The sequence below is a fragment of the Triplophysa rosa genome, linkage group LG17 (genome assembly GCF_024868665.1).
Source record: "Triplophysa rosa linkage group LG17, Trosa_1v2, whole genome shotgun sequence".
In the NCBI taxonomy this organism is placed as follows: domain Eukaryota; kingdom Metazoa; phylum Chordata; class Actinopteri; order Cypriniformes; family Nemacheilidae; genus Triplophysa; species Triplophysa rosa.
The window spans coordinates 10,139,549-10,152,084 of NC_079906.1; the positions used below are offsets into that span (position 1 = coordinate 10,139,549).

General features: G+C 37.8%; 1 protein-coding gene across 1 annotated transcript in view; it reads left to right on the forward strand.

Annotated features, from left to right (window-relative positions):
* si:dkey-91m11.5 (PH_BCR_vertebrate and RhoGAP_Bcr domain-containing protein) overlaps positions 1–12,153 on the forward strand; it is a 38,049-nt gene extending 25,896 nt beyond the window's left edge. The window contains exons 9-23 of the mRNA XM_057356563.1: positions 1,979–2,104; positions 2,264–2,425; positions 2,575–2,694; positions 2,861–2,936; positions 3,049–3,153; positions 3,319–3,393; positions 3,934–4,031; positions 4,195–4,314; positions 7,294–7,353; positions 7,707–7,816; positions 8,963–9,102; positions 9,181–9,315; positions 9,405–9,510; positions 9,677–9,839; positions 9,991–12,153. Coding sequence (XP_057212546.1) covers positions 1,979–2,104; positions 2,264–2,425; positions 2,575–2,694; positions 2,861–2,936; positions 3,049–3,153; positions 3,319–3,393; positions 3,934–4,031; positions 4,195–4,314; positions 7,294–7,353; positions 7,707–7,816; positions 8,963–9,102; positions 9,181–9,315; positions 9,405–9,510; positions 9,677–9,839; positions 9,991–10,080 — 1,686 coding nt within the window. The 3' untranslated portion in view covers positions 10,081–12,153. The remainder of the gene's footprint in view (positions 1–1,978; positions 2,105–2,263; positions 2,426–2,574; positions 2,695–2,860; positions 2,937–3,048; positions 3,154–3,318; positions 3,394–3,933; positions 4,032–4,194; positions 4,315–7,293; positions 7,354–7,706; positions 7,817–8,962; positions 9,103–9,180; positions 9,316–9,404; positions 9,511–9,676; positions 9,840–9,990) is intronic.
* The last annotated feature ends 383 nt before the right edge of the window (positions 12,154–12,536 follow it).

The window sequence follows — 12,536 nt, forward strand, 5'->3', positions numbered from 1 at the left end:
ATGTTATACTTGTCAGTATTACAGTATGTATGAAGCAGGAAAACAAATATCCACTGTGATGGTCAGTTAGGTGACATCTCCAGAGTGCACTCACCTCCCACCTTCCTATATCCCTTCCGCCATTGGGTGATTTTTGCAAAACGGTCGCACGAAGTGTTTCAACACCCTTCTGAGCTTCAGAATAAACACTCTTCCGACCCCTCCGGTCTCTGAGTCAGCTGACCTGATACTTTACTTCCTCAGAGATTACTGGAAAATTGTGTGGGCTTGTGGACATTTTTATGAGAGAGAAAAAAAAGGTATATTTTTATATAATTTATCATCGAAACGAAGAAATTCTTCTCACGTTTCAGTCGATTTATTGGAAAATAGTCGCAGAAAAATCCTTGAATGTTAACAATGCTCTCAATGAGTAACTCATATTTAACAAATGTATCTGACGGAGCCCCAGTTTATTCACAGAACTAGTAATGCCTGTAAGGGACAGTTCACCAAAAAATGTAATTGATTTATTGTCATGTATATGTATATGACTCTTTGTTTGTGGAACACAAAATAGGATGATAGGTTTTGTTTTCATACAATGGAAGGCAATGGGGATCAATGCTGGTTTGGTTACCAACATTCTTCAAAATATCTTCTTTTGTGTTGCGCAGAAGAAAGAAACTCATACAGGTTTGCAATTAAATCCGGATGAGTAAATGCTAAAAGTATTTTCATTTATTTGGTTAACTATTCCTTTACAAAAAGATGTTGAAGGATATTTTCTTACATCAGGTCATCTCAGTTCATGTTCTGTGTAATTATTGTCTCTAGAAGATGATGGATGCATATCATGACCATGTGCTGCTTCTCATCTTAGTCAGTTTTAGCAGATGTCTCTGAATGCCCACTGAATGTAGCCAAAGTCAATACCGCACCCGTATATCATGTGGGCCTACGCTTGGTGTACTTTAGAGGGAAAATGCAAGTTTAAACATAAAGGGATAAACACGCCCTCACTGAAACCAGTGTCATAGGTCGGTGTGAATGTTTTGTGTGTGTGCGCATCTACTTGCACACATACACAAACACAGTCATTCAGGCCATGAAAAGAGCAGATGTCTTAACATATGTCACACACCCTTCAATTAAGGATTCGGTCACTCAGGAGCGCAATTGCACATCCATTTGTAAAGAATGACCTGAGATAGACGTCTTTGGACCCATCTGCATAACAAATTTTAATTGATGGAAAAATCAAATTATTTGGCAGACGCCGTTAATTTAAAGTGACTTACTGTACATTTGAAGTATACATTTGTTCAGTTTGTGTGTTTTTTGGGGAATAAAACCCACGAGTGCCATCCGTAGTGCTATGCTCTGCCAGTTAAGTTACAGAAAGTTGACATTTGTTCTTTTAAGCAAAACAAATTGCTACTTTTTCCTTATTCTGTAGCAGTAACTATTTTATAAATTTAGGAAAAAATTCAAAGCATTGTTTTGTAAAACCGTAAGTGCTTTTTATTCTCAGTTATGACTTACAGTATCTAATTTTCGCTCTCATTTTGTGAATCATCCGGCGCACGTTTTTCATCACATGTAACTACGCTTGTCCCTAGAAACCCCCTGAGGGTAGCATCATTATCATGAAAATAGCTCCTGTGACTCACTCACAATAGCACAATTGCTTAAGTGTGTCTTGCCTCCATCAGAGTGAATGGCTCTGGGTCTCTCATTGGCTGCCATTCATCCTCACCTACTTGAAATGACCTCATGCCTCCAGCAGAATAGTGACTGCAACTGGTTCACAAGCCAGTAAATAATACAAGAGCGCCCCCTATTGGTGTACAGTTGAAACAAAGTGTGTCAAATTTAGTTTTTGGTTAAGTTCCGGATTTTGTTATTATTAACTGGTGAAATGCTATATAAATGTTTAAAAATGGTTGTCATCGTTTTAATTTAACTGCATATTAAAGTCAATTTAATATCTTTATAGAATCGACAGCTTCTCCGAGACCAGTTTATGGTGGAGTTAGTGGAAGGGTCCCGAAAACTTCGCCATGTCTTCCTGTTTACAGATCTGCTGCTTTGCGCCAAATTGAAGAAACAAACCGGAGGGCAAGTCAAGCTCTCTTGTTTATATTGTTTTGCAAAGCACCGTTAAAATGCTTCGCTTTTATACACTGTGATCATATTTGCATAGCAAATTGTAATGGTTTCATTTCTCAAATCTATTTGCGTTGTGAGTTTTTGCTTTGCGTCTCTTTCTGTGTTTAGGAAGGGACAACAGTATGACTGTAAGTGGTATATCCCACTAGCTGACCTGACTTTCCAGAGCATTGATGAATCAGAGTCCTCACCGATCCCCCAGATACCAGAAGAAGAGATAGACGCTCTGAAGGTCAAGATCTCTCAGATGAAAAATGAGATACAGAGAGAAAAGGTAGATACTTATATAGAAACAAACACAGTGATAGATTTTTGTTTCTTATCTAGCAGATTACTTTGTTTGGAGACAAAGTATATGTAGTATGTGTAATGTTGTTCTTATCGTTCATCTTTTCTGCTCTTGTCTGTGTATTCTGTATTCAGAGAGTGTGTAAAGTGGGTAAAGTCCTTGATCGTCTCAGGAAGAAACTGTGTGAACAAGAATCTCTGCTACTGCTCATGTCTCCCTGCATGGCTTTCAGAGTCAACAACAGGAACGGCAAGGTGATCCAGGTCTACAAATACTGTAATATTAAAATGAATCTTCACAAGTTGTTTTGTGTAAATATTGAGCAGTCACCGAGCTAGGACTTGGCAGTGTGAAAGCGGCCTAAAAAGTTATGGTTCTCAATTTGGTTTGTAAGTTTTAATTTCTTGTGTTTTAATGCAGGGCTATACGTTTCTGATTTCATCTGATTATGAACGGGAGGAATGGCGAGAGATCATTCGAGAACAGCAGAAAAAGTGTAAGTTGGTTACCTCCGTAACATTACAAGAAACCGCATTGACACATCTTAGCTTTATATCAAAATTATATTTGACCTTCATCCCACTCTGCTTACGGATATACCTCTCCAGGTTTTAAGAGTTTCTCCTTGACTTCATTGGAGTTGCAAATGCTCACCAACTCCTGCGTAAAGCTCCAGACGGTTCACAGTGTTCCGCTGACCATCAACAAAGAAGGTTAGTGTATATACAGTATAATATCATAAACTATGTGACCATAGAATCCAAAGTAGTTCAAATATTTTTGTCAATTTAATATTTAAAAAATGTCTTCTGTTTTGCGTTTTGTCTCTCTAAACCAATAAAGTACCTTCACTCTATACGTGGTGTTTTTCTTTAAAGATGATGAATCCACAGGGCTGTATGGCTTTCTGAATGTAATTGTTCATTCTGCATCTGGGCTGAAACAGAGTTTAAGTAAGTTCATCTCACCTACTTTATGGGACCACAGCCGCGTTTTTGCACCCATTGCAATTAAATGGAATGCAATCCGGCTCTCAGTAATCATTAAATTATTGAATGACTCACTAATATGTGCGCACATGCATGAAAACATCTCTGATGTTGTTGGGCAGACAGTAGGATGGGCAGAGGCTGGGATTAACTGGGAACACGGCGTTCCTTCTTAGATTTAATTCTACATCACTGATTTAGCTCTCTTTATCATACCGTTTACACCTACTGTTAAAGGTGCACTATTTGCTCATTTAAAACATTTTAGACATAACGCAATGAATAGCTCTGTTTATGTCAATACAGCAAATATCAGTAGCTCAGCTGTGAAAACTGCATTTAATAAAAAATCTGGACTTTTGAAATTCTTACTCTTTCCGTTCTTCTACACTCTCTGTCCGCAGAAGAGGCTTTCTTGTAAACTGTTGTTAGAAAAGAAAACCTGTTTTAGTGTATTTTATTATGTTCTAACCAGCTCACTATCTGTTCTTGTCCTCACCTCAGATCTCTACTGTACTTTAGAAGTGGACTCTTTCGGCTACTTTGTAAACAATGCCAAGACTCGCGTGTACAGAGACACCACAGAGCCGAACTGGAATGAGGTTAGAACTGCAATTTATCCTCAGCACACTGTTAACATGATCAGTTATTTGTCAGCTGTTTAGTGACGCTAATAGTACATAAATGGCGCCCTGTGCCTTTAAGAGATTATAATACAGCTGTGAATGGTGTCATGAAAGTAATGAAAGTTTGGACTTTTCACAGGAGTTTGAGATTGAGCTGGAGGGCTCTCAGACCCTCAGGCTGCTGTGCTACAGTAAGACCAAACAGAACAGAGATGATGGTGAGAACATGGATCGCGTCATGGCCAAAGGACAGATTCAGGTACGGCATGTCCTTCAGAATGTTCATGCCCATTTTTGAGGCAATAATGTGTGCAGGACTACAGTGACCAGTGGGATCTGGATTATTATTATCTGTCTTTTAATCAATATTTAGCATTTTATTGGCAGCTGTAAAGGTTATTTGAATATATGACTTAAATTTGAGCTGTGGTCCTCACTGACGTTTCAGGGATGTCTGCATCCTGAACTTTGGCAGTTTAGCCACACATAGTTGTAGTAATAGTAATAGGGCAATAAGGTCACGTGACTAAACATTTGTAGTGACTAAGCATTTCAAATCTTCAGTGCCTAATGCAGTCAACAGGATAAAGGCGGTAAAGTGTTCAGGTAGTTAATCCCACCGTATGTGGCGGTGTAGTGATGTCACCAAAGACATCTCGGGTGTTGCGGTGGAGAGGATTAAAGGGAATGTACTGTGGATTGTCATCAGAGTTGCAGATGACCTGGATGAGCTCCAAATGAGGGAGAGTAAGTGGGACATGACATGCTGACAGAGTCCCAAAAGCACAGATGTGGGAGCCGGGAGGGGAGGTCTGAATTTGCGAATAAAAGATCACATGAGGCTTTGTTCCCATTCTTTAGTAACAGTAGAGAGAAAAAACGTTTGAGACAGGATAAAAAGAATAAAGGAATAGAAGACGTGCACCTCAAACTGTCTTAGATTGCTGGACGTGAGCTGCTATTGTAATCAGGGTGGGAGGAGATTCTCCGAGTTAATCCCAGCGCTCCATCTGTGTGAGTAGACTCAAGAAGAGACATTCACGACAACAGTTGACCCAGAGGTGACAGACTGACATGAGAACAAATCTTCAGCATGACGTGGAACATCAGCCGAGCATTGTGCATGAAGATCAGAATTTGACTTTGTTTTCGTAAAATATTACTTGGATCTTCGCTTAACCCCTGGGGACCTGAATAGAGCTGCTTTTGTCCAATAAGAGAGGTTGAGAGTCGACCAGCCTCTCAAGAACATGACCGAAATGGGCAATAAGGACCAGATTCGAGATCGGCATTATGGTACATTGAATAAGGATGTGAACGGTAAAGTGGTAAATGAAGAGTTCTTTAACAACTGTGAAGAGGAGAAACAGGAAGAGGGTGAGGAGGAGGTGGACTCTGGCATGAGGAGGCATCCCAGCACTGGGGCTCGACTCTGGGGTAGGGTACGCAATACTCTCCTCAGACAGAAGGTAATGCGGACAATTAAAATGAAGTATTTGTTTGACATTCAACATTTCACAAAACATTTGTTTGGACATAGTAAGGTACAGTAATCACTGCTGTATGCTGTAATTGCATATCACACAATGTAAGGTATTGGTTGCTTTGTTTTGTTTTGGATGCATCTTGCGGGTCACTGTTGTCAAAGCCTGTAAAAAAGTATAGACGTACTAACTAAATGTGTTGTCACTGAAATAAGGATGTGCTCAATAAGTCATCGATCTTTTCCCATTACTTATTCTTTTTCATTCTAAATGATTCAACCAATTTCTACTTCATTTTATAAGTTATACGAAATGCAGCTAGATTTTTTTAAGTCAGTTTAATATCATCTAAATTCAAATGACTTGTGAAACCACCAGTTAGATTGAATTTATATGCAGTGCTTACCAAATGTATTAGACCACAACTGCCCTAAACTAATGGTATCGGTACCTGTAATGTAATGTAATGGTTAATCCAGCAGTATGTGTGAACTCCGGAGTCACAGTAGTATTTCTAATGCTTAAATATAATTATTGTTGTCATCCATGAATTTTCAATTCACTATTTTACAAGAAAAGCAGAAAAAACAGTAAAGCACTTTTTTTTGTTTTACAGATGCCCAATTACAGTTAGGCTATTTGCTTGCAACACTTGTTACGCTTGATTCATTTCTGACTTCTGAAAGTCCTATGTGCCGACTCAAATTTGGGTATAAGATGTGAATAAAGGTTATTTAGTTGTTTTAATTAGTTTTTTAAGGATTCCTAAAATATTTGTAAAATATTTCTCTTCATTATGACAGGTGGTCAATTAAATTTGTCGAAGGTCTAGTCTAGTGTATGAAATTTAGCGGCATCTAGTGGTGAGGTTGCAAATTGCAACCACAACTCCACTTCCTTTCGAAGCACTAGGGTTGCTGACAGAGGATTAAGACGTCCGTCACATTTTCGCTTCTTTGCCGAAGGACATAATGTATTTATAAAAAACGCGCTCTGTAGAGCAGTGTGTCCGTTAAGGGCTACTGTAGAAACAACATGGTGAATACCATACAAGAGGACCCACGGTGCATGTAGAGAGAAATAACTCATTGTAAGGTAATAAAAACATAACGCTTCATTATGTAAGATCTTCATACACCTCTGAGGACATAGTTATGTGTATTATATTGCATTTCTGTCAATACATCCTCTTAGAAATTACACACAGACCCTTTAAGCACTCCACATTGTATCTTGCAGAGTATTGTACTTTTTGTGTAGCAGTAGTATTTTTGAATAATATGTTAAGGTCATGGGTCTGAATCCCTGGAAATGCAAAAATGTTGGTAGATCGTGAATCTTGAATGTAGGTATACCCCTTTACTTGAATTAGATAATTCACCTTATAGCATTAAAAATCACTAATATGATTGGTCTATGTTTAAACTAGAACATGATGTTATTAAAACAATAACTGACTGCAGGACGCACTGTAAACACTGACAGCCTTGTACAGTATTAGCAAGATGATTGCAATAGTATCCATCACTGGATTGACACGGACAACTGACCATATGCACTTTATTTAATACTGGCTGTATAGGTCTGTAGGGGAGATAAACACATTACGAAGGAAATAAACTGTTTAGATCACATGGGTGATTGTTACTTTACAAAAAATGTTACTTTTCTTTTAACAGGTGAATGTGTGTGTGTGTAAGTCACGCTCACATCAGGATTATCCTCTCGATTGACATTTGCCTGTATTTTCATAGCTGGATCCTCAAACGCTGCAGGGTAAAGACTGGCAGAGGGCAGTGATCAGCTACAATGGGGTCAGTGTGGTGCATCCTACTGTATATCAGTATAACACTAATAATAGTAACAACAGCCAGAAAGTAACTCATTGGTCTGTTCTGATATATATGCAGTTAAATATACCGTAATGAGTCAAATGCAATACACAGATTGTGTTCAAATATAATATTCACCAAAAAAGTACCATTTACCAATCATAATCATTTGTCTGCCATCATGTGAATCACAATGATGGATTATTATCACTGTCATGTGGTTTGATATTAAGATGAAGGCCAAAGCTTACAGTGATTATATTTCTGATGATTTGATCGCTGTTGTGTTCTCATCTGTGAGATGTTTTTGTAATGAAGTTCATCACTCTGTGCAGACTGAGGTCAAGCTGTCTATGCGCTTCAGCAGCAGAGAGTTCAGTCTCAAGAGGATGCCCTCCAGAAAACAGTCCGGAGTGTTTGGAGTCAAAATCAGCGCAGTCACAAAGTGAGTCAAACTACATTTACATTCACATTTAGTTATTTAGCAGACGCATTTATCCAAAGTGACTTACAGATGAGGGAAACAATGGAAGCAATTGGAACAACATAAAGACAACAAAAAGCATAAGTGCAATAAAAGAAAATTGGTCTCATTTAGCCTATCACAGTATACAGAGCTAAGTTTTTTTTTTTTTTTGAAAGAGTAGAAAAGAGATAGAAGTCAGAACTGATCAGTCAGGTGTTGACGGGAGAGATGCCCCCCTAACTACAGATCTGTCCACATAAAAACAGTACACAGGGTTCAAGGGTTAATAAATTGGGATTGTATTTTTTTATATGGTACAGGACGTTACTAGTAAATACTGTCAAACAGTTATGCATGATTCAAAGAGACATATTTTCTGGATATCAGTCATATCATCTCAACAGAGCAACCAGCCATATTTCCCGTAACACGGTGTACACAGAAACTCTTTTTTGAGTGTGTTTAGATAGGCCCACATGCATCCACTGAAGGGTCATAAAACTGCTGCTCCCTTTTTAGGGGGGCACACTTCATTTTAATAAAGACGAGGAAACCGAAAAAGAGAGCAAAACAGGAGCAGCTCCATTATGCACTTCCTGAGAAGCAGGAAATAAGGATTATTAAAGGGATGTTTGCTAAGGGCTTTCCTCAAAGGACTGCAATAAAAACAGAAGTGTTGATTTAGGAGTTAGACTCTAGATATACATTGCTGTTAAAATATTTAAAAAATGCATACGGGTTAAATACTGCACTCTGATAATAATATATTTTAACGTGACAGCTTTGGGAGGATGTTGATTTTGGGATATTGGAATGCTGTGTCAGGGTAATGCAAATGTAGTTTTAAATGTAGACTGTGAAAATATTGATATTACATATTTCCATTCGTTGTAAAAAAAAACATAGAATATGCTAAATAATGGAATAATTAAATGGAAAGTACATTTTATTAAAGGTTCTATTTTAAGGAAAATGCAATGCAATAACAAAAGAATTCCTGTAACGTATAGCAGAAATTGATTTTTTTTCTCTATTAAAGCAGATTCTACGTAATTCAGCACAGAGCACCTGCAAAGTATATTTCCAGTGTTTGTTAACAAAGCCCTGTTTGTGTGTTACTGTCAGACGTGAGCACGCCAAAGTGCCTCTCATTGTGAGACAGTGTGTAGAGGAGATCGAGCGCAGAGGGATGGAAGAAGTGGGCATCTATCGTGTCTCCGGGGTGGCCACAGACATCCAGGGTCTGAAAGCTGCGTTTGATGCTAGTGAGTACCTGAGCTCTACACAGAACCGTCTCTGTTACTGATGTGTAAAGGTGTGGTTTATCTCTTTGTGCTCCTCAGATAATAAAGATGTGTCGGTCATGATGAGTGAAATGGATGTGAACGCCATCGCTGGAACGCTGAAGCTCTATTTCAGAGAGCTTCCAGAGCCGCTCTTCACTGATGAACTCTACGCAAACTTCACTGAAGGCATCGGTCTGTTGTTCTCCTGATGTTCTTGCGCAAGTTAATCCTTAGTGTAGAACAGTTAAGTATAATTGTTCTTGGTATGTGTTTCTCCTCAGCTTTGTCAGACAGTGTGGCGAAGGAAAGCTGTATGCTGAATTTGCTGCTCTCGCTACCTGAACCCAACCTGTTGACGTTTCTTTTTCTGCTAGATCATTTGAAAAGGTTAGTGGTTCATGCTCTTTTTTGGTTAGAGATTTGAACAACACCATACCGTAAATATGAAACGTTATGTGCATGGGTAAGCATCACGTACAATTTTCTTAAAAAACTGCAATATTGTATGTTATTGTACGCATGTTAACTAAAATGTTCTTCGCTGTTCCCCTAGGGTGTCAGAGAATGAGAGCATCAACAAAATGTCCTTCCATAATCTCGCCACTGTGTTTGGTCCCACCCTCCTCCGCCCCTCTGAGAAGGACAGTAAAATTCCAGCCAATCCCACGCAGCCTATCTCGATGAGTGACAGCTGGTCACTTGAGGTTATGTCTCAGGTAAACTTCTAGGGTTTTAGTTTTCTACATGTTAGCCTAAAATGCAATCTGAAAGTTAAATAAAAATGTTTTATTGTTTCATTTATTTTTTGTTGTTGTTGGTGTATTGCTTGTATGTGGTAGTGAGTTTACGCCTTTCCATTTCTTGTAGGTTCAAGTATTACTGTATTTCCTACAGCTGGAAGCGATTCCTACTCCAGACAGTAAACGGCAGAGTATGCTCTTCTCTACAGAGGTGTAGGGGAGGGTTTTTAAAGACCAAAGGTTGCTCAGGTGCATTTTGATTTTCGATGCTCTGAGACAGAAGTGATCCAGCTTGTGACCAATAGAGGGCGCCAACAACCTACTGAAATCTAAAGCAGAGGATGCCAAAACGGTTTCCAGTGAACCCCCAGTAGAAGCATTTTGTTTTGTTTTTATGATTAAGGTATAGAAAGTCCCATTGGAGAATGACAAGCCTCTCAGATCTTTTCATATACTTAGCCCTTAAGAAAGTTACAATCAACATGCAGATGATATAGTTTCAGATGTTTTCATTGTCATTGCAATGTTTCTTATTTGAGTGGTAGCTCGCAACTTGAGTGCCAAGTTTATCATAGGACCATGGATAGTGGACCTATGATAAACTTTAATGTCTTGTTCCCGTTGACATTAAAATGATGAATTTTAATGTCTTGTTCCCGTTCTGCACGGTGGGTTTATAAAGTATTGCACATTCCAGTTTTCCATGATCGTTTTATTTGATTTGACATTTAGCTCACCTAAGATTTATGTCCTGCTGTGGCGAGGGCTACGGAACATCTGACACTCTCGAATCGTGGGGAGGACCGAATTTATATAGCCCTTCTCTGATGGATAAAACACATGCAGGGAATTAAAATATATTTTTTTAACCAATGTTTGTGACTATGGTCGACACCAGTCATTTGTGAAGGAGACATAAAAGTATAGCTAGCAGTCTTAACGTTTCATAACCGAAAGTAACCATATGCAGCATAATTATAGTTTCAACCCTTCCCAAAATATACATTCCGTTTTGTTTTATGAATATGTTTTTTCTGTTTTGTGTTACATAAATCACATTTAACAATATTGGATCACTGAGACTATATTAGGAAAAGCTGGAGAATGCATACTGTACCCTTATGGGTCTTATCACGCACATAATGTTATATTTTCAGATTTCAGACTTGTTAATTAATCACATAGCCTACCTTCAGAAAAGAATATATACTATTTTATTTTGAAGGTCTAACACATTTTTCAAGGTGAACTGTAACTGTTGGACTTAATATATTAAAAATATATTTAGGAGGTCTGCAGCACAATAATGATAATGTTATTATATGCTGTGTCTTGTGCAGAAGCAAAAACCTTGGTTTTTTGCACTGTGATGTCATGGCAATTCTGCAAATATGAACCGCAGGTGCTCCGAAAGACTCCGCTCAGTACACATTCACACTCATTAAACACAAATTAACTTAATAATTCAAGCATTGTACATTGTTTTTTTTTCTTCTAAATAGTTTGAAGACAATATATTTACAGAGGTTAATATTACTTTTTTGTTCATCATATAAGCACTTTGTGGCCCAGAACTGTGCCAATACATTGCCCTGTTACGTTTATGTACATTGTTCAGTTTATTGTAAGAAAGTTAATATACAGCTGCTGATTTGTTTTGTGTTGTGTAGAGCATATTGGAAGATTGTGTATTATTAGGATATTGTGTAACATGCAGGCATGTTGATTTGTATATGACTTATATTTCTTTTACATTTCTCTCTGAGATTTCCTTTTGTTTTGTGTATTTCCTATATAGTGTGGAACTTACTTCCTGTCATTCCTCTTAACTGAAGATCGTTGCTTTCAAAATCATTCTCAAATCCTGCACATGCAGTTATTTAGGTCAAGTGTATTTTATAGTATTTGATATTTGTTAATGCAGACTTAGAGGAATTACACCTATAACCATGTCTCTAGTTTTTTATTTGGTTCATTACCTACTGTACAGATGAAGAAATCTTTGGCTTGGCTGCCATATAAACAAATCAGCCTCCATCATAAGAAAAACGTTCTGTGTAAGTGTTATAGTTTAGATTTAGTTATGTTTTCGCAGAGCAATTGTGACTGTTATGTCTGTTTATCTGACAGATAGACAAGTACATAAAACGTTTCTCAGAGAGGAAAGCTACTGCTGAAACATATTGGACAATATTAAAACATTAAAATGCTAGCAGACATGCTACATTAAGAATGGCAATAATACTGTGTGATTCTGTACGAAGTAGATTATTAATAAAGTTGAAGTTGATTAAAATTCAGTCAGTCTTTGGGTTCAATATGGCTTTAACTCATTTGATGACTTTTAGAGTTTGATCTTTGATATTATGTTGTGCTTTTATTACTTTATTACAATAATATTAAGATTGCAAGTCACTATAGTATAACTGTAAGGTCATTATCAAGTGCATTGAATTAAAGAACTGATTTATGTGTTTGGACATTAACGTGTCCTCAAACATTGGACCCATAAGGCAATATTCCCGATGTTTAATTCATACTGTCACGTTTATTAGAGTCAATGCTGCTGCCCAAACATACAGTAGGTTTAGCAGAGCAATGCCTGAGAACCACAATGATTCAGTGGTTGTATTTACTGGCAAATAAAAAGAAATGTGTCAGAATAATGATAAT